The sequence below is a fragment of the Enhydra lutris genome, unplaced genomic scaffold, assembly GCF_002288905.1.
Source record: "Enhydra lutris kenyoni isolate GAN:26980312 unplaced genomic scaffold, ASM228890v2 scaffoldscaffold40, whole genome shotgun sequence".
NCBI classification, from domain to species: Eukaryota; Metazoa; Chordata; class Mammalia; order Carnivora; family Mustelidae; genus Enhydra; species Enhydra lutris.
The window spans coordinates 13,094,876-13,116,266 of record NW_019154124.1 but is presented as its reverse complement, the minus strand read 5'-3'; the positions used below and the strand labels follow the sequence as shown (position 1 = coordinate 13,116,266).

The following is a 21,391-nucleotide window of genomic DNA, read 5'->3' as shown; positions in this document are numbered from 1 at the left end:
TAATTTCAATCCCAGAACATTTGTAAACATGATCTAATCTTAGAATACACTTATAGCAGAATATGCTTGGAAAACAAAAATTGAACAATTTCAACTTGTCTTATTTCCTATATAAGATAAAATTCTTAAATTATATTTTTTACCAAGTAGATTTTAGAACTAATACCATGAGTTTTTTTTGGCAAAAAAAGAAAGTATTTGGACAGAGCAGATTATAGGAAAACTAAAATCTCCCAAATTATCTATATAATAATCCCATCTACTTCTTTGCTTCTTTGTTTTGTGTATGTCGAAAAATTATAAAATGTCAATGAATTCTTATGTGCGTACTTCATTAAACCATCTGAATTCCTCTGCTTAAAAAATTCTGAAATGTGTCCACTCCAAAATTAAACACATTATTAGGGGAAACATATTTATAGTGTGTCATCATAAATAGGATATTATTGTTACTAAGATTGGAATGGCCTCAGAACACATTGTATGGTTTTATCTAGAGATCTTTTGAGTTCATTGATTTTTCAACACCCTCTGCTCCCATCTCTGTTCCATCCCTCTACAGGGAAATCTGATTCAAATAAAATCCTTTTATGGGCAAGCCAGAAGCCTTCGTAATCAATCTATTCTAACTAGTTAAAGGAGTGGGATATGTATACTGTATGAATGCCTTCCCTGTTTACCCCCCCCCCCCCGACCATAAAGACAGTCAAATAAGCTTTCAGGTGAACAACTTCTACTTCTTTAACTGAAAAACTCAAATTGTCTGTGTTTGTAACACCCAAGCACCATGCAGTTTAGAGAATGAAGAGACTAGAGTGGGAAGGGGAGCAAGATAAATTATGGGTAATCTAACCCAGATGCAATTTTACATGCTCTAAACATGTCCCTTTTATCCACCTAATCAGAAATGCCATCTGTTCATTCATTTGATAAACTTATAGTAAATACCTTTTGTTAACTAAATCTATGGTTTCGGTAATTCCTACCACCATCCACACAACCCTGCTCCTCTGATTTGGTTACTTGATTGATCCTTGAGACTGTCCATATGATCTGGACTTCCTTTTGACCTTCTCTCTCTTCCAACTCTAAGAAATAGATTCTTATCTCGATCAAAAAGAGACATCTATGAACACTGAAATAAATACATTCTCCAGAATGTTCACACTTGAATGTATCAGTTTTTGTCCATGAATAAGGAAGGCTTCTTTCCTCCCATAAATATATCTTGGGGTGGAAATGATGGAAAAATACTGATGAAATACTCAGTGTCTTTCTTAAGTAAAAACTCATTTGCTCAGCATTAGAAAAATTCAAATAAATCATTCTTAAGCAGTTTAACACAATTTTTATGGTGGGGGTATATAACAGAACAGGTAACAAGTGGTTCATAGCTTTTTAATTCTCCGTATGTGAATATTTTCCACTGTTTTCTTACTGGAAAAATGAAGTAAGCAATTTGTAAATGTCAGAAAACATTTGCTTCCTTATAGATATGTGTAATATGATAGTTATTTGAAAAAGACCCTGAAACATATGCTATGGTACCTGTAAATAATTGACCAGGACTGCCTGAAAGAAATTAGATGTTCAATTGTATTAGTTAGGTAAGCCTCTTTTTGTTCTCTTTAACTTTGCTGATGATAATGCAATGCTTGTTTCTCATAGGCATTTAATGAACACTGACTGGTAATATAAAGCTGCCTGTAGAGAAACCTTATAAATAATTAAGACATAGAGACAATCAAAAACAAAGTTTCAATCTCTGTATTACTTGCCTATCACCCCATGCACTAAATTAAACCAGTGTGAATTATAAAAGAAGGATCTACACTTTAATTGGAAATTTTTAGTGATTAATCATCTTGCACAGAAATGAGTGATCAGTTGCAATGCATAGTTATATTAATCACTTTTATTCATATTAAAACATTTAGTTGCTTTATGTAATACATTTAAATTCATTTTTATTTTTCCAAGGAGAAGTAAAGATTACAGATTATGTATGTATCATGCATTAGTTTTTTGTACATTGTTAGCAACTTTTATGTTTCGACTATGTATTTTACAAAAACTTACCAAGGATCAGGTAGCAAAAAATTAGGAGAAAAATTAAAGTCATAGTTTTTCTAGAAATTTATTAAGAAAGAACATTAAACTAAGAGCCAGGAGAATTTAATAAAAACCTGACCTCTGCAGCTGTTTATGCTTTTTTTTTGTTTTTGTTTATGCTTTTTGTAAATGGAAGTAATCAGACTTCATACTCTAAAGATTTTTTAGATATCAAATTCAATAATTAATTAAGTGTATGGTTAACCATTTCTTCTACAGATAACACATATGGCACTTTGCTGACTTTATATCTAAGAGGACTAAAGATATCCATGCAAATGAGTGGCATGCAATTAAAACAGTGTATGTTGTGATCAGAGTGGATGGGACATCAGAAGAGGGAGTAACACCTGCTAATTCTCAAGGCTTTCATTGGAGCATGAGAACAGGGAAAGTAAAATGGAAGCAAGGAGGGGGCAGACCAGGTTTAGAGAAGAGTAAATTTGCCATTTCTGATAGAATTCTAAGAACTTACAGAGACAGGCATAAAATAAGATAGCAGAGGAAAATTAGGGACTATGCCTTTATCAGGGACCCTCGTCCAAGGTAACAGTGGTGAGTTCAGGAACCTTAAAAGTATTGCATTTTTGAAATATGCTCTGGTCACTTTGTATGGTCATGCCTTGAAGAATATATTGAAGTTGAGAGAAATTGAGATAGGGAACCAGTTAAACTATTGCAATTGCAGTAGTTTTTGTGTTTAATATTACTAGTTAAATAAAAGCCTGAAAACTTGATTCATGTGGTTGTTGTATGTAAAATGACCATAATTGTACTTAGCATAAAGAATTTTAAAAATCAGCCAGTTTATTATAATTTTATAGCCAGGTTGTAAATAATTTAGGGCTTAGATGGCATAATTTTATTAGTCATTTGAATGGAGCATGTAACTAATTAGAAAAGCTAGAATATAATCTGAATGCAATATATAGTGCTACATTTGCTTTTTTTATAGATGCTTCTTACTATTTACTTTACCTGAGTTTTTGTTGAGATGTTTGTTGTTATTTACTTTACCCGAGTTTCATTTACCTTAGTTTTATTTACTTTACCTGAGTTTTGTTACTATTTACTTTACCTGAGTTTTTTTAAACAGTTAAGCTGTTTTAAATAATATTTATTGAGATATTTGTTTCTATGTGCCAGTAATAGGTATATGCCAGGAAAATGTTTCAGAACTAGAAAAACAAAAATAAATAACAGCATATTTTAACTCTAGAAAGGGAGTTTAAGAGATGAAACAGCGATTAATCTACGTTTGTACATGGCACTGTGTTTTACAAAGGAAAGCATAGTACATTGTCCTTAAAAGGTTGGGAGAGGCTTGACCTAGATCCTCAAAGGTGAGTAGATTCCCCTATGCACCTGAGGATGAAAATTTGAGAGCACTGGGAGAATAGAGAGCCCCTAGGCTGTGGTAACTATAGATAGAATACCCTTGAGTTAATTGAAGATAATCCTTCGTGTGTATGTGGTTAGAAGTATACCTTGAATACAGGTGTTAGTTGTGATGATGATGACGATGGTGGTGATGGTGGTGATGTCACCTTTGTACTTTAGCTGTACTTTCCTCTCTTTATGGACATTTTCCAATAACTCAATAGCCATATAGATTCCTAGAGTTTATTTCAGTAATAAACTATTTGAGGATGAAAATTTTATGATTTGTTAACTATTTGGTTACTAACTCTGTACTACCTAAATATATGAAGGTATGTGCTAGATTTTAGCATTCTATCTGAAAATATTTCATGCTTTTGCTGTATTGGGTATATTCTCTTAAAAATTTATGGTTTGATATTTCTCCCTCTCTTCATTTAAGATGAATATGTTTCTCTATTTTATTATTTTCTTTTCCTCTTTTTCCCGTGAGATTCAAAGGAAAGGGATAGAGTAAAAGTGCCTTTTTTTTTCAACAGTAAATCTTCTGTTAGTGCTAATATGGTTTGTTGGGATAAACCTATAGAGGGAGTTCTGCTAGAAGATGATTATAATAATCAAAGGAATTATGATGAGTTGAATTATGACAATGACTGAGGATGTAAGCAAAAGAAAATACACAATAAATTATTACAGGTTTATACAAAACTGAGGTAATAGAATGAATCTGTGGATGATGAAGAGGTTCTGGTCCATGATCATTTGGGTCAATGATACCTGCGACCAGTTTTAAAACATACAGAAAGGCGATGATGTCAGTAATGGAAAGAAGAAAAGGGAGTGAATTCTGTCCAAGTCACAACTCTCAGATATCTGTGCACTATCTGAATAGAGGTTTCTGATAAACCTTTGTGTGGCCTTCAGAGGGAAATCTGTCTTGGAAGATAGACATTTAAGACATGTAAAATACTACTAGTGACAAAAGAAACACTTGTAGAGAAGATTACCCATGGAGTTACTACTGTGCAAAATAGTTAAAGTACAGAGCATTTAAAATAATATAAAGATTTAAGACATAGAATGGGGTAAGAGCAAAAGAACCTGGTGTCCTGGTGTCAGATGGGAGTGGGTATCTTGACTTCACACCACACTAGTTCTGTGACCTACGATATTCCCAATATCTATCTGAGTAACTTTCCTCATGAGAAAAAATGGGAATGAAAACTGTTACCTCACAGCGTTTGTTGTGGGAGACTAATCAATATACCTAGAAACCATTCAGCAGCTCTTGATATGGAATGCTCTTCCACATCTCATTCAGCTGGTCAAGGGCTTACAAAGTCTTACACATTTTTTTAAGGCCAGGTTTAATTGTCAAGCACTTTCTCCAAGGATTATCTACTTTTCCTGGACGCATTAATTTTTCCCTTCTGTTACATTTCTTAGCTCTTATTATTCTCATTTTTGTTCATTTGGTTTTTGCTTCTCTGAGGGCATTTGTTGCACCTCCATCAAGGTTTTATTAATCTTTATATTCCACATAGTTGTTAGCCATTTGCCCATGTGTAACACATATAAATGGACTGGATATATGTTGAATTAGATTAGATGATGAGGAAGTAACTCTCCACACATATTTTTCACATTATGAAAAGAATAAAAAACAGAAAAACAGATTAATATTGCAGGTAGGCCTGCTATTGATGTTTTACAAGCATATTGAGGAAAACTATATTTGAGGAAAAATATACTGTCCTTCCCTGGCAGGGTGGTTCATTGTGTGGCATCAAGCAGCATAGAAGCTGGGCTTGAGCTGGTAATGGACCTTCACTTTTCTGAAGCACAAGTGTGGGCACTTTATCCCTTGATCTGGGAGTCTGCCCAAGTCAAGAAGCTGATTATTCACATTATCTACAAATAAGAAGCATCTGTCAGAGGAGAGTCCTGGCATAAATTCAATGTGTTGGGAGACATTAGAGATCAGACTATTAGCAAATAAAAAGAAAAGAGTTGGAAGAACTTTGAGAAATGTTCTAGGCAAAGGTGATGGGATTGTGTTTATATAGAGAGTTGTGTGGCCTCTGGCATGGTCTGAGAAAGTAGTAAGGTAAAAGTTACTCTCAGGTCAGGATGTTTAAATTTGGTACTTGAGTGTTTACTGATACTGAAATTAGAAGATAGATATTTCAGGGTCCCTGGGTGGCTCAGTGGGTTAAGCCTCTGCCTTCGGCTCAGGTCATGATTTCAGGGTCCTTGGATCGGGCCCCGCATTGGGCTGTCTGCTCGGCAAAGGAGCCTGCTTCCCCCCTTTTTCTGCCTGCTGCTCTGCCTACTTGTGATCTCTGTCAAGTAAATAAATCAAATCCTTAAAAAAAAAATAGATGAAGAAGAAGATAGATTTCTCTAAGTATATTTGAATAATACCTACCAAACTTTGTTAACTGAGAAAATATATTCAGCATCACTAAAGAAATAAAAGCATGTAGACATCCACGAATATTGACTCTATCTATGTAGTAGCAAGATGCACTGGCTAGAAATGCTAGGAACAGAGTTCATTGTTGACAGTTTATCTTAGAGGAGTAGTTGCCAAATAGAAGTCTGTGGAAAGTTATTACCCTTCTCTGTGATAGTTTTAAAATCAAGTCCTTGGACGGGTGCCTGGGTGGCTCAGTCAGTTGAGCATCCAACTCTTGATTTCTGCTCAGGTCATGATCTCGGGGTCCCTGGGATTGAGTGAGCCCTGCCTCTGGCTCCCTCGGCAGGGAGTCTGCTTCTCTCTCTCTTCCCTCTTCCTGGTTGCACTCTCTCTCTTAAATAAAAAAATAAATCTTTAAAAAAGTAAAATAGAAGAAATCTTGGAATAAAAATATAGTAAAAATAAGGTAAATTTTTCTACAATATAAATTAATTCATATCTAAGAATTATCTTTTGTGTTTTCTTCCTCCTCTTTTTATTACTTTAATAAAATGCCTTCTTTTTTGTATGAAATGATATGATAGTCAATAGTACTTGTTTCTGTTATTTTTATAATGAAACAAAAAGTGACCAACTTTTATTTTAGCTCCTATTTTGCTTTGGAAATATTTTTGGTTTATGAAATTTAGGAAGCACTAAAATGTGAGATCCAAAACTTTGGACTTTAATGAACTTTCCAATATTTACAAATACTGGAAGTAATCATCATTTAGTCAAAATATTTGACTTCATATAGATCCAGCTTTAACTTCTTTAAATGGGATCTTTGACTGTTCTATGAAAGGACAAAGTTCAAGTCATGGAAAAAGGGCATAAGTCTAAAGCCATGAATGAATACAGACAATTAATTTGAATCCAGAAACTGGTAGGGTCCTATTACCATTCACGCTATAAAATTTAGAAGAAGGGTAAGAAAAAGGAGAAAGAGAGAGAGAGAGAGAGAATGAGAAATGGAAGTCAGAAATATGAAAAACAGTGTGACTATTGTTTGGATTTGAAGGTCAGGCAGTTCTTCATCCTACTATAAAAATGTCTAATTCTAGGCAGTCTTGCATTCTAGAAATTTATTGATTTTATTGCCTTTTGAGAATCTGACCTGGTTTTTATAATATAATCATCTGTAGAAATCTATTTTTATCCTAAAGATAATCAGTCTGCAGGAACATTTCAGCTTTATTATGTACAGATAAGTAGTCATGTATGACTTTGATATAAATTCTCCCATCTTTTTTCTTTTTATGTATTAAAATAAAGGAAGAGCATCAGTTCATAAAATAATTTTTCAAATTCTTGAATAATGTACTGATAGTGCATTAAAACACTGTTTTTTTTCTTCAACTGTGGCTACATTAGAGACTATGATAAATTCAGAAAAAAGATCTGAAAATGTATAAATAAATAGAATGAGAATTAGAATTGACTCATTAGGGAAGATCATGGTTCTTTTCCCCTAATTAGTTGGTGGGATACCTTCTTTTCTCAGTTGTAAAGAAATATAAAATCCCTGGTAGGGAGGTACCATGAGGGTCTCAAAAAGACTCTTTTCTCAGTTATAAAGAGATAAAATTCCTCATAGGTAGAAATTGGATTTAAAAGGAATAATTAAGCAAAATCAAGTATATTTGAAAGTGATGGAAAACACAGCTGCTAACCCATACTCCAGGAAAATACTGCCTTTTTGTTTAATGAAATGATCTGGTAGTAACATTTTTTTTAAGGTGTTGTTTGTTTCCATTGTGATGTCATACATAAACCACTGCAGACTTCTCTAAGTTGTCTGTATTGAGGAACCAGTGATTCTCACCGCACAAATTTACAAAATTTAACCTGTAACTTATTTTTCAATTGGGTGAATATTTTCATTGTTTGGAATTACAATATAGATATGCATTACATTTATTATTTAAAATTTAGGTTACAGGGGCACCTAGGTGGCTCAGTGGGTTAAGCCTCTGCCTTCAGCTTAGGTCATGCTCTCAGGGTCCTAGGATCAAGCCCCACATCGGGCTCTCTGCTCAGCAGGGAGCCTGCTTCCCCCTCTCTTTTTGCCTGCCTCTCTGCCTACTTGTGATCTCTCTGTGTAATAAATAAATAAAATCTTTAAAAAATTAAAAATAATAAAATTTAGGTTACAGAAGTTGGCAAACAAAAAATATTTCACTGTTCTTAAAATGGCGTTTATATTTAATATTAAGGTAAACCAATATTTATCCCTTTTTATTTATCCCTTCACCAGGCAAAATTGTAGTGTTAACAAGTTAGCATATTTGATAGAAAAGTAATTTTTCAGTATGCTCCATCTGGAACTTAATTTCCTACTTCTAGTCAAGAATGTTGAACATATTAATGTTTTACCTCTACTTATTCACACAGGTGATTGTGTGCTTAACTATGTAAACAATTGTTCTAGGTATTCTACATGAATTATCTAACTTCACCTTCATAATAACTCTTAGAAGATGTATTATTAAACCCCCTTTTCCAAAAACTGAGGCCCAGGTAGCATAAGGAGTTCATCCTACTTTGCATAGCTAGTAAGTACTGTGTTCTGACCTATACCTGGGTGACTCCATGTTCTGTAGATATAGTAGTTGTCTTCCTGTAACTACTTCCCCTTGATGCTTAGAGCTCCCTTATGTAACTTCTGTGTGTTTCCAATTAAAATCCACCTTTGTGTCTTTTAAGGAATCCTCCTGTTGCTTAGTATTTATATAAATGTCTTGGTTTAGACCCAGCTGACTTTTTTTTCAGTTTGCCTAACTCCCTATGTATTTGATTTCTCTTGTATTAGAGTAGAATTATTATAGATTTTAGAATTGGAAGGAGTGTTGAAGGGTATCTTCTCTATTTGATAATTAGTATCTTTTTTAACAGCTATTCAGTCAGTCAGTGAACATATCCAGTAACGTAGCCCCTGCTTCTCATAGTGGTCCTTTCTGTCCTCACACAGCTCAGAGTACATGAAATTTCAGTCTTCTATTGATCTCTGTAGCATTGATTATTTGCAGTTATTGGGACACTGGCAAGGGGCTGAGATTTAAATTCAGATATCATGTAGTGAATTCTGTTTTTTCTCTTTGAAGACTAATTAGCTCTCATTTATTTCAGATATAACTCGTGAATGAAATTCTCTCTCCATCTCTCCTTCCTTCCTTCCTTCCTTCCTTCCTTCCTTTCTTCCTTTTTTTTTTTTTTTTTTTTGGTGGGGTGTGGGGAAGGATAAGGCTAGTCCAATATTTTACTGTTTTTCATGAGTGAATTAGAAAATCATCTTTTAATAATCTGTTAATTCTTGTATTTTTATGTATTAGGTGGATGGATAGATAAATCAATAGATAGAAATGGACATTCAATTTAATATTTACTGACTGGTAACAAGGAAAAGAAATCATGTGAGTTGTGAATAGTGAGCTATTAATTCTGTATTTCCTGATGTGGGGAATGTTAATTCTGGCAAATAAGTCATTTATATGAATGATTGACAGTGTGATAGAAGCAATCAGTAATTTAAGCAAACATTATAAAGAAATTATTTCTATGAGAATTTTTTGGAGCATGCATTTGAACTAGCTCTTAAGAATCGATACTTTTTGTTAAGGTGGTGTATCATTGTAGATGTCAGAAACAATGGAAGCAAAGGCTAAAAAGTGGCAAATGCAGAGCACGTTTTCCTATAGGATGCAAGACATGAGGGAGGAATATTGGGTTAGGGTCTAAATTCAAATGGTAGTGGCCTGGCTAAGTTAAGGAGTTTGAACTTTATCTTCCACTGAAATAGCATTTTTGGTAATATGGAGAAGGCAGTAGGAGAAATCAATAAAGAAGGGAAATTTGTCAAAGGGTTAATGACCTGGGGTCAGGGCTGGGACAGAGGAAGGGTCTGCATTGCTGCTTCCTGTCCTTGGAAAACACATTCTACATTTTGTGGATGTTAATGAAAGGGTTCTACTATTTGTGCATTGGAAAAATCTGAATCATTGATTCAGGACACAGTTTTGGAGAATCCTCAAATTTCTATCCCATGGAAGGGAGTTTGTGGTGGCATATATACATAATTTTTTTTGAAGCCAATATTTAAAGAAAACCTCTTTGGTGATTCTCAACAACTGCCTTTTTAAAGCAAAAGTGGACTTATAATTAACATTATTATTGTTTTTTTAAAAATCTTTTTCTCACTTATGTATAGGTCTGAAAGTTCAGCATTTGCCCCTTTATAGCTAAAACAAATAAAAGAATGATAATAAACTGAAAAATTTGAAGTCAGATAGTAAAATTCATATAACTTATGTTTTCATAAAAACCTAACTTGGTTTCTCTATATATGTCAGTAACAAAATATTACAAAAGACTTAGGTGGTAGAATTAATGATTTCATGGTTAAAAAGATGTAAAAATTCGTCACTGAAAGGAAGCCCTATGGGTGCCTAAGTGACTCAGTTAAGCATCTCTTCTGCTCAGGTCATGATTCCAGGGTCCTGGGATTGAGCCCCACATTGGGCTCCCTGCTCAGCAGGGAGTCTGCGTCTCCCTCTCTCTCTACCTCTCACCCTGCTTATGCTCTCTGTATATATATCTCAAATGAATTAAAAAAAAAAAAAAAAAGGCTCAAACAACTAGGAGTTTAAAATGTTTCCCCCACACTACCTCTGCTCTTTTGGCCCCTATGCTTATCCTTCTAGATAGCGACTTGGAACAGATGAAACCCCTTAAAAAAGTCTTTGTAAAATTAAAGACATTTTATACACAATGCTGAGCATTTCTTTCTATCATTGCACGCAGAGAGATTCCATTAGACTAGTTGCGTGATGAGGTATTTCTGTCCCTTTCTTTTGAAGGAGTGTGTGGTCTTGAGTATGAAATCAGCAAACTAATGGGTGTGATTTCCATTTCAATGAAGTGTTAAAAAAAAAAAAAGGCTCCTGTATATTTCTTAGTACCATCAATAAGAACAACCACTGATTGGTAACTACAGCAGGCAGTAGTTAGATTGCCATGTACCAATAGCCCATGCTCATGTAGGACCTCACATTAACACCCAATGTCTTGCTTTGTTACCTTGCAGAAATGTTGGAATCCAACAATGTGATCACTTTCAATGGCTTGGCCAACAGCTCCAGTTATCATACCTTCCTTTTGGATGAGGAACGGAGTAGGCTGTATGTTGGAGCAAAGGATCACATATTTTCATTCAACCTGGTTAATATCAAGGATTTTCAAAAGGTATCTTTATTCTAATATATACACTGTAGTTCTTTGAAAACATCTCAACCTATTTAACAGTTAATTCTCTAGCTATTTAACAGTGTGACAACTGGAAAAATTGTTAAAATTATTATTTTATCTTTTCAGATGCAAGTAAAAGTAATGCACTGATTTGTTTATCACAAATCAATGGATGCAGTAAACCATAAAAATCATCAAGGAAGAAACTGTAGTATTTTCAATGATCATTATAACTTCAGCTTGTCCTTCCATATTTATATAATTTTTGCTGCATAAAACTAAATATCTGAATCATTATAGACATATATCATAATTAATGTCATGTGTGAAATGATGTATATATATGTATGTATAAATTTATACATCTCTTGGGGAGGGGGGGCGCCTGGGTTGCTCAGTGGGTTAACCTCTGCCTTTGGCTCAGGTCATGATCTCAGGGTCCTGGGATCAAGCCCTGCATGGGGCTCTCTGCCACTGCGGAGCCTGGTTCCCCCTCTCTGCCTGCCTCTCTGCCTGCTTGTGATCTCTCTCTCTCTGTCAAATAAAATAAAATAAAAATATTTAAGAAAAAAATATTTAAACATCTCTCTGTAGTACCAACAAATGTGGAGTTCACCAGTCATCATACACATGCCTAATCTGGTGTGTCACCTGTTTTGTAAAATGTTTTTTGGAACAGAGACACTGTCAGCCATTTACATATTGTCTATATTTGCTTTCATTCAACAATGGCAGAATTGAATAGTTCTGATAGAGATCATCTGGCTCACAGAGCCTAAAATATTTACTATCTGGCCTTTTACACACACAGTTTGCCAAACCCTCATCTAGAAGATCAGTTTTCCATGTGAAGTTTTTACAAATGTGGTCATTTAGACACTAGAAGTCTATTGGCTTTATCCTTATTCTTTATAGTGTTTCTGGCTTATTAATAACTTATATACAGTTCAGAAAATAAAAATGGATTGAAATATTAGTGGAAATTATGCTACTGAGTCCATATGCTACGTTCAAAGTCAGTCATTTTTTCACAGTATTTCTAGTCATAATTCTCTGAGGGACAAAGATCTTTTATTCAGTAGCTTTTGTAAGAGTGCTAGTATAACATTTTTTAAGAGTACATTCACGTCAGTTTTTATGTATGTTAGTTTTGCTTATTAACATTTAGGGCTTTAGGGTGGTGTTCCTTAACTTCTGATAAACTTTAACAGATCGGACAATAAATTTTTAAAAGTAACTGAATTCTATAAAAAGCTTTTGTTCTGGTTGGAGAATATTGCTTTAAGGATCAAATGAAGATGAAATTCAAAACTGATTGTTATCTCTAATAGAGTATACCACTGAACCTAAGGCTTTTACTTTCTTATTAAACACTAAAATTCTGACTGTGCATAAAGATTTAAGTCATTATATATATCATATAAAATAGCAATGCCCCTTACTGATATACTTTGGGATTAATATATGGCATTTAAAAATCACCTTTGATATTCCTTTTTCTGATTTTTCAATCTACTTGATTTCTAAGTCTTCTCAGATCATAGCAATATTGCTAAGGTTATCTGTTGCCTAAGAAAACTGGTTATCCGTTTAATTTTCCTTAAATGAAAAAGTATTTACCTTGGAGTCCTTTGTAAACGTCATAAAATAAGCAGGTTTTGTTGTTTAGTGAAAAGAAGTCATCCTTTTTATGTAATGAATGAAAATTTTAAGAAGATTAAGAAAAATTGTATATCTTAATAATTATATCAGTTCAGATTTCAGTGTTTATAACACTTTTGTCATTTTATAAAATTCATATATGTGAATAAAAATAAATGTGCATGTATCTGTAGATAATATGTGAGTACTTAATACCTCGGAATATATTTAATCTTTACCATTCTTCTCTAAATAATAAAATAATAAAGATTTTTAATTTAAATAGTATGTTCTAGAATTGAAAAGACCTAATTTTCATAGGAGACAACCTACTGTTTTATAGATGAGGAAAATCCCAGAGCCATTTGTATGTCTGGGATATAACCACAGTATCTTCTACCAACTAGACTTGTAATAAATATATACTGAAGTAGTGAATTAATTAAAATTAGGTGACTTGCCCAATGTCATAGTATTGTTATAGCTCCTGCTCTTAAGGTTAAAATCATTATTCTAATGGAAGACATATTTCTAATTATAAAGCATCTCATTCCAAACATATTATTTAATTATATCACACTGTCTGTAGGGCAAATGCAGTTTACTTAAGAATTCACGTATATTTGTCTATTAATATTCTTCTTAACCTATGTATAATGTTATTCAATATTTTCTGAAGCTTCTCCTCTTGTGATAAACTTTATAGGGGTCACTTTAGGATATCATAAATAATTCTTGAGGGACTTGTAATATTAAAGATAAGATAATGAACATGTAAGTGCATAGTAGGCCAATCCTTGTTAGAGACAACATATTCTCAGATTGGGAAGGACCATGAAAAGATTCTAGGCCTTGATTAAAGGGTGCTATTTCTTTAAGGCATAAATGCTTCCTTACTAAATAATGACTAAGAGGGGCTGCCATGAATAGAAGCATAGAGGCATGAGGAAAGGAAAGTGTAATATAGATCATGAAGCCCTTTCAATATGAGAATAAGAAAGTTTGTCATTGTTAGTTAACTGAGAAATTTTTGAGCAAAGAAGACAAAATATCAACAGGTTAACAAATGTAACTGAAAAGTTAGGAATTATTCTTTGTGGAAATTATTACTGTTAGAAATGACAAATACATATATTTTTTATATAAAATAAATATATATATTCCACTGACTTACAGTTATCCTCATTAAATTGCTTTCCAAAGTAGAATTTTTTTTAATATATTTTTAAAAGATTTTATTTATTTATTTGACAGACAGAGATCACAAGTAGGCATGGAGGCAGGCAGAGAGAGAGGAAGGGAAGCAGGTTCTCTGCTCAGCAGAGAGCCCGATGTGGGGCTCGATCCCAGGACCCTGGGATCATGACCTGAGCCAAAGGCAGAGGCTTTAACCCACTAAGCCACCAGGCACCCCCAAAGTGGAATTTTATATACTGAATGTTTTACTCATGCAGGATTTTTAAGCTTTATTTACTTACATATTTTTACTCTGGAACTCTAGAAAGTTGAGAGTTCATACTCCTTTAAGTATGAGAGAATTAATCATAAATGTTACCAAAATTATTTTCATTAACATTTGACATAAGAGAGAAATGATAAAATGAGGCCCATGCTTCTCAACACCAACAGTCAAGAGCTAAAAAACCATGAGAAAAGAACTTGCCTGTTTTAATTAAAAATTACATGTTTTAATAATGTATAAGTTTTATGTAATGTAGCTGGCAAGCTTAATATGAAAGTCCATAAATCTTAGCCCTATACTGTATTATTATTATTGTGTCTTTAATAAAAGTTATATTTTAGCCTCCCATTGTAAACTTTAAGAATAGATCACTTGGGTTTTCCACAGCCAACGTAAAAATGGGGCTGTGGAACCTGTGGAACGAACTACCCAGCATTTGGCTGTAGGAATTCAGAAGTCAGGGTAATGTGAATTTTAAGGATATGCATTTACCATTGTTACATTGTTTTTTATTATGTGATTACTATATAAGAACTTTGTGCAACAGGTCAAATGATATTTTTAATTTACATATAAAGATATACATGAAAGGAAAAGCACATGAAAAAGAAAAGAATACTTGAATTAAAAGCTTCAAATGATAAAAATGAATGCATACTCAAAAATTTCTAGGGTTTTTAAAATTGTGACATGGACCTGAAATGCATTTGTTATGCCATCATAGGTTATTTCAGTATGTTCTACATTCTTGCTTATAAATTTGTTGTATTTTGTTTTTTGAGTCTCTAGATTGAATATCACAGCCCTTGTACAAGTTCATGACCATTTATAATGAATTATCAAGAGGTTCCCAAATAAATGATGATCAGTCATTTTGAGACTAAAAGCTATCTAGTAGACATAAATGATTGCCACAATGTTTGGATTTTTTTTACATACATTTTTTTTTTTAATTAACTCTTACCAGAAGAGAAAGATGAATTAAAAAAAAAATTAAATTGTTCTACCCCAATACAGATAGTAATCATTTGGGTTGACCTGGGGAACTGAAAAATTTTACATTAAAATTTAGAGGAGGGTATTTACATTAATATTATGAGGAAAATATACCCACAGTCCTCTAAACTACCAAAAAAGTCTTGTCTTAACTACCACTGTCACTGTAGTCATAGAATATAGGAACCTTTCAAATTTAGCAAAAATGTTATCAAAGGATGAATGTGAAATATTAGGGATGAAAACACAAATGTTTTTCGGTTAGTGTAAGTTTTTCCCACAGTGGTGAAGCTTTTTGAGCTATTTGCTTCTTCATTTCCTTCTTTATCACCAGAAAGTATACAATGCTACTCTTACCCACTGTCCTGTCCAAAAAAAAAAAAAAAAAGATTCCTTTTTAAGATGGGGTTTTCTAAACCCTCTTAATGGCTCATTCTAGTGTGTCATGCTAAGATTTGAATTAGGGAATAGGATGCAGAGTACCCAGTGTTTAAATTTCATGATCAGGGTTGCCTGGGTGGCTCAGTGGGTTAAAGCCTCTGCCTTCGGCTCAGATCATGATCTCAGGGTACTGGAATCGAGCCCAGAGTCCTGGAATCTGCTCAGCAGAGTATCTGCTTCCCCCTCTTTCTCTGCCTTCCTCTCTGCCTACTTGTGATCTCTTTCTCTGTTAAATTTCATGATCACTATTTCATGATAAAGACAGATTGATTTAGAAGAATGTAAGCCACATGTTATGTTTATTTCTACCTCTCTTCCCTAGATTTTCACATCCTCCTCGTGTGCCTGATAGTTGTCTTCTCTACACTACTTAGCTCTGTTGACTACATAAATTCTGTGTTGCTCAACTTTCATATACAGCAAAGTCTGATGGGTAGACAGAGATGGAATGATTTAAGTTCATACCAATTAACTGATGCCACTGCAAAGTCTAAGCTGAAAAGTCCCTGTCTCATAGTGTTTTGTGGAACTTTATCTAAGTTGTCCCAACTTGGTGTAACAGTCTGTAATGTTGGATCACTTAGAGAACTTAACGTGGCATAAAGTTGTTTTTCTCCGTTCTCAGATTGTGTGGCCAGTATCTTATACCAGAAGAGATGAATGCAAGTGGGCTGGCAAAGATATCCTGGTAAGTATCAGTCTACTAAATCATCTCAGTAATTGCATAAGTGATCTGTTACTCTATCATCACTTTTGTTCAGTATTATATTAAATAAACACCATACTTTACCTGTGTACTTAATCACTTTAGAAACAAAATAATTAATTTCAGATATTGACATTTTATTTAAAGAAAGTTGGTAAAAGTAACAACATGCCTAAATAAAGCAAAAATATGTTCCCTTTGAGGATTTATATATATGTAAAAGGTAATTGACAAAAGCAATTATGCAGCATATGTACTCATATTCCGTAAGTCATGTTCTTTGTACAAATTGGTTTTCATATGTTAATTCCTCTTGAATTCCTTTTGGATGATATGATATTTTTTTACTTCTGAGTCATGATTAAATTACCACTCCTTTTTTTCCTATTCTTTTCTTTCTTTTCCTTTCCTTTCCTCTTCCTTCCTTCCTTCCTTCCTTTCATACACTCTGGTTTCTTAAATAAATATAGATTGAGTAATGACATAACAGGCATTGTCCTGGGTGCTATGGAAAAAAAAAGAGGAATGGTAAGCAGCTCTACAATGGTTTTACCATTGTAAAAAAATATAGGCCATTTTTCCTAAAGTAAACTTTCGTCAGTAAAATTAAGTTGGTCACTGTTTTGAGATATAGCCAAGTATTAGCCAGCTATAGCACAGATCATAAAAAGCAGTTATAATCATTTAAATCAATAAAGTAAAATGAATTACAGGATTGAAAACATACATAATTTGTGTTATGTTATGTCTTAGATATTTTTGGATTTCTAAAACAAGAAAAAATCTAAATGTTTTGTTTATATATTGGTATTTAGAAGAAATTTACCTTAGGTGGTTAAAAACATACATTAACTTGAATGTATATATATGTAGGTATGTAGATATTTTCAAGGGACACCTTGGTTGATTGATAGCAGTTGCCCAAGATGATGTATATGTTTAGAATGATTTAGAGGTGGAATCTGAGTTCATGGAGAAAGAATGCCTCAATCTGGTAGCAGTGTTTGCTATAGGTAAAGGAAGGTAGTTAAATAGGAGCACAAAGTACAGATAACCCCCATCCTTGATTAACTATGTATTAGCAAAGATGGGAAATTTCATCCTTGGAAATTTTATTTCAAATACAGTATTGATAAGTTACATTACACCTTCATAGCACAATAAACATTTTTCTAATTATGTGAAAGTGGACCCAGAATAAGTATGTTCTATCAAATATTAAACCTTCCCAAATTGATGCATATGTTAGGACTATTGGAAAGGGGTAAATAGAAAGAACAATGAAGTAGGAGTCCAGAGAAGTTGGGGATTTTATGTTGATACTCCCAAGGAGTTGTTAACTCTACTTATGAAGTACTTTAAGTTTTGGAATGCTTTATTATTTTACCCATTACATGAGACATTACATGTGACATTACATGTTTTACAATTGTGACAAACAAGATTAATAGTTTTTGTGAAAATTATTTAAAAAAAGAAAATACTTCACAAGTATAAGGCAAAACACATGACTGAATACACAAAGAATTATTAACGTCACAATGCCATGTTTACTTTTAACAGATTATGTTGAAATATTTCAATGTGATAATAACTAAGAACAGATAGAAATTGATATTTTACTGGTGTGACTTTTAAAAACAGACTCTTTTGGGGCACCTGGGTGGCTCAGTGGGTTAAGCCTCTGCCTTTGGCTCAGGCCATGATCCCAGGGTCCTGGGATCGAGCCCCACATCGGGCTCTCTGCTCAGCGGGGAGCTTGCTTCCGTCTCTCTTTCTGCCTGCCTCTCTGCCTACCTGTCATCTCTGTCTGTCAAATAAATAAATATAAAAAACAAACAAACAAACAAAAAAACAGACTCTCTTTCTATCAAAGTTTAACAAGTGAAGACATGGAAACATATAATTATTGAGACTCTTTCCTGTGTTGAGTACTATGATAACTTATATGCTATTTTGTTAATGTAATTTTAATAATAACTTTATGAGATGGGTATCACTACCCCCATTTTCTTGATCAGGAAATAGAATGATCCGGAATATTCATTCAAAATCTTTTCATTCAAAATTTTAGAACATTTTGAATACATGCTAGAAGTTGAGATCAGAATTTCTGTGCCTCTGATGAAGTTTTTGGTGTGATATGGCATATATGGATTTGAACTTGCCTATTAACACACAGAAACTAAACAGTGAAGATTCTACTTAATACCTGTTCTGATTTCGTCAAGGGTGTTTGGCATGACAACCACCTCACAGCATTCCTGTAAGACTGAAACAATCACAAGTGAAATTATTATATAGGTTGTAATGCATGATACAAATACTAGCTATTAGTATTATGGTATATTTAATAGAGTTGCTTAGGCAATTTCTAATGAAAACATCATTAATGTAATTAATTTGGTCCTCTTTAAAGATCATGACCACTGAGGTGTTACACTATTCTGATTTTAATTCAGTTTGAAAATTAAAGATAATCTGATACTGATCTGACAAAAAATACCTGGATTTTTTAATAAGCTCTATAGCCAAGTACAGAGCATATGATTTAATGAGTGAATCAGCTCATTCATTTGCTAAGATAGCTGATAATCTTTTGTTTTTGTGGTTTCCAAAATTCACCTCAGTGCATTTACCTCATATTTTATGGCTCCCCTCTGCCTATCCCTCCTCTTCTCTTCCCTTCCCTTCCCTCCCATTCTGGTATCAGTACTAAACAGAGGGATTCTGGTGTTAGCCCAGATGCAGTGAGTTCAGCAGCTGCTGTAAAGTGATGAGCTGCACAGTGCCCTATGGTAACCCTAACTGTGACCTGGGAGGTTTCCTTCCTAAGAAGGGCAACTTTAGTTCACTATCTAGGCTTATTGAAAATACTTATGGGATTCAAAATACTAAATTAAAAGGAACTAAGACATGAAGAGTTTGCTATCTGATACAAGGTATTAATGGCACCTGACCATTTCATACTGCGTTGTGATAAACATGCTGACAACTTACAAATCATGTCACATACCTTATGGTAGAGACAGATAATTATGTGTGCATTGAGAGATGTAAATTTATGAAGGTTTAGTGGTATGGCAATATTAGTCATATTAATCTTTTCAAAAGTGAACTAATTAATGTAACATGATAAAATGTTCTTTGGTTATTATTCTACATTCTTTTGAATTAAATTAATTCAATTGCTATATGTTTTGTTTTCTCTTTGTTCACACTTATTTAATGAAAGAAAAACACAATAGTTTTCATATATTTTTGTTCAAAAAATGTATCTTTCCTCTAGCTCCAAATACTAAACACCAAACACTAAAAAATACATTCAATTATTAAAATATATTTCCTATTATTTTTCTGTTAACCCATTTTATTCCTTTAATAGTGCTTTTCATTGACCTATAATTCAAAATATATTTTATGCACTCCAAATGCATTTTGTTAAAATTTGTTTTCTTTTCAGGGAGCCTCATTTATGTACTTCAATTTACATATTTATTTAAATGAAATACATGGCATTTATTCATTATTCTGGACTTTAATACACAGATGCATTTTTTCCATTTCTTTTTTAATATGTGATTTTAGAAAATAGCAGTTGGTTGATTTCCTGGAAGTATTTAGAAGTATTTAGAAGAAATTAAATTTTTACCAGTAATTTCTTAACCACTTAGAAATAAAGACTAAGCATAAGGAGTTTTTGAGAATTTTCATTCAATATGATTGATTTTTAAAGTGACACATAGATTGATAGAAATTCTGCACTCTGTCTTGAGTAAATAATAGTCAGCTGTGACATGTGGACAGAAATTCCTTTCAAAGAGCCCCTGTGAATGCTGAAAACCACAAGAATGAGGCTTGAGTAGTTTTTGCAGCCATTAGGACTGCAAGATAGAATTGTAACCAAAATAAGAACTGACCTGAACATTTAGAGAAAAGTAAACTAGTGACCTCCTTGAGTGCACTCCATGGTTTCTAGAATCTGAGTTTACTGTTCCCTCTGGTTTTAGTGTTTTTTTAAGAAGTCCTCTAGAAGTAAAGTTCATAGATACTTTTTAAAGATTTTATTCATTTATTAGAGAGAGAAAGCAAGTGAGTGAGAGAGCCTAAGCAAGGAGAGCAGCAGAGGGAGGGGGAGAAGCAACTCCCTCTGAGCAGGGTGCCCAACACAGGGCTCGATCCCAGGGTCCTGGGATCATGACCTGAGCTGAAGGCAGAGACTTAACCAACTGAGCTACCCAGGGGCCCTGATAAAGCTCCTTTAAACAAACCTTCCTGGAGGAAGTGCTGCCTTCTCAGAATTAGATTCAGGTGCAAGAGTACAATAGGAAAAGTGAGGCAAAGACACTGACTGATTTTATATATCTTGAAAGTGGATCAGTCTCAAATCTGGTTAAGATGGCACAGCCACCTGGGAAGTCAGGATATGCCACTAGATTGAATTTACATAGTTCCTGTCCATCCATAGTTCCTTACCCTACACAGTTTACCGAATGTAGCATCATACAAAACACTGAGCCCCTTCCCATTTTCCCAGGCAGCTGGAAAGATACACAACATCATTTCTTATGGCTCAGTTTTGCATCAAATACATATGTTAAATCAGCAGCTGGAATTCAAGTAACTATTCCACAAAGATGGACTTTGTGGTAAAGAGGGAATCTGCAATCTGGGAGACATTTATATTCCCTTTCTTTCTTCATCTATGTGTAGTTGGAGGGAGAGAGAGAATATAAATGGATCTTAGGCTGCTAATAATGACATTTCTGACAACATCATTAATCTGTATTTATTTTTTCCCATTGTGGAAGTGAATATACCAGATATAAACTAATATGCTTTCTTGGTGTAGTAGGTTCTACACTTTTATATAGTTGTGGCATTTCTACATTAGGGGAGTTAAATGCTCATGAACTTTTCCATTGTAACTTGAGAGTTATAATTTGAAAAA

General features: G+C 33.6%; 1 protein-coding gene across 1 annotated transcript in view; it reads left to right on the top strand.

Annotated features, from left to right (window-relative positions):
- Positions 1 to 21,391, top strand: part of LOC111155269 (semaphorin 3A) — a 204,151-nt gene that overhangs the window by 44,765 nt on the left and 137,995 nt on the right. Inside the window, exons 2-3 of the mRNA XM_022515394.1 lie at positions 11,034 to 11,191; positions 16,360 to 16,422. Coding sequence (XP_022371102.1) covers positions 11,034 to 11,191; positions 16,360 to 16,422 — 221 coding nt within the window. The remainder of the gene's footprint in view (positions 1 to 11,033; positions 11,192 to 16,359; positions 16,423 to 21,391) is intronic.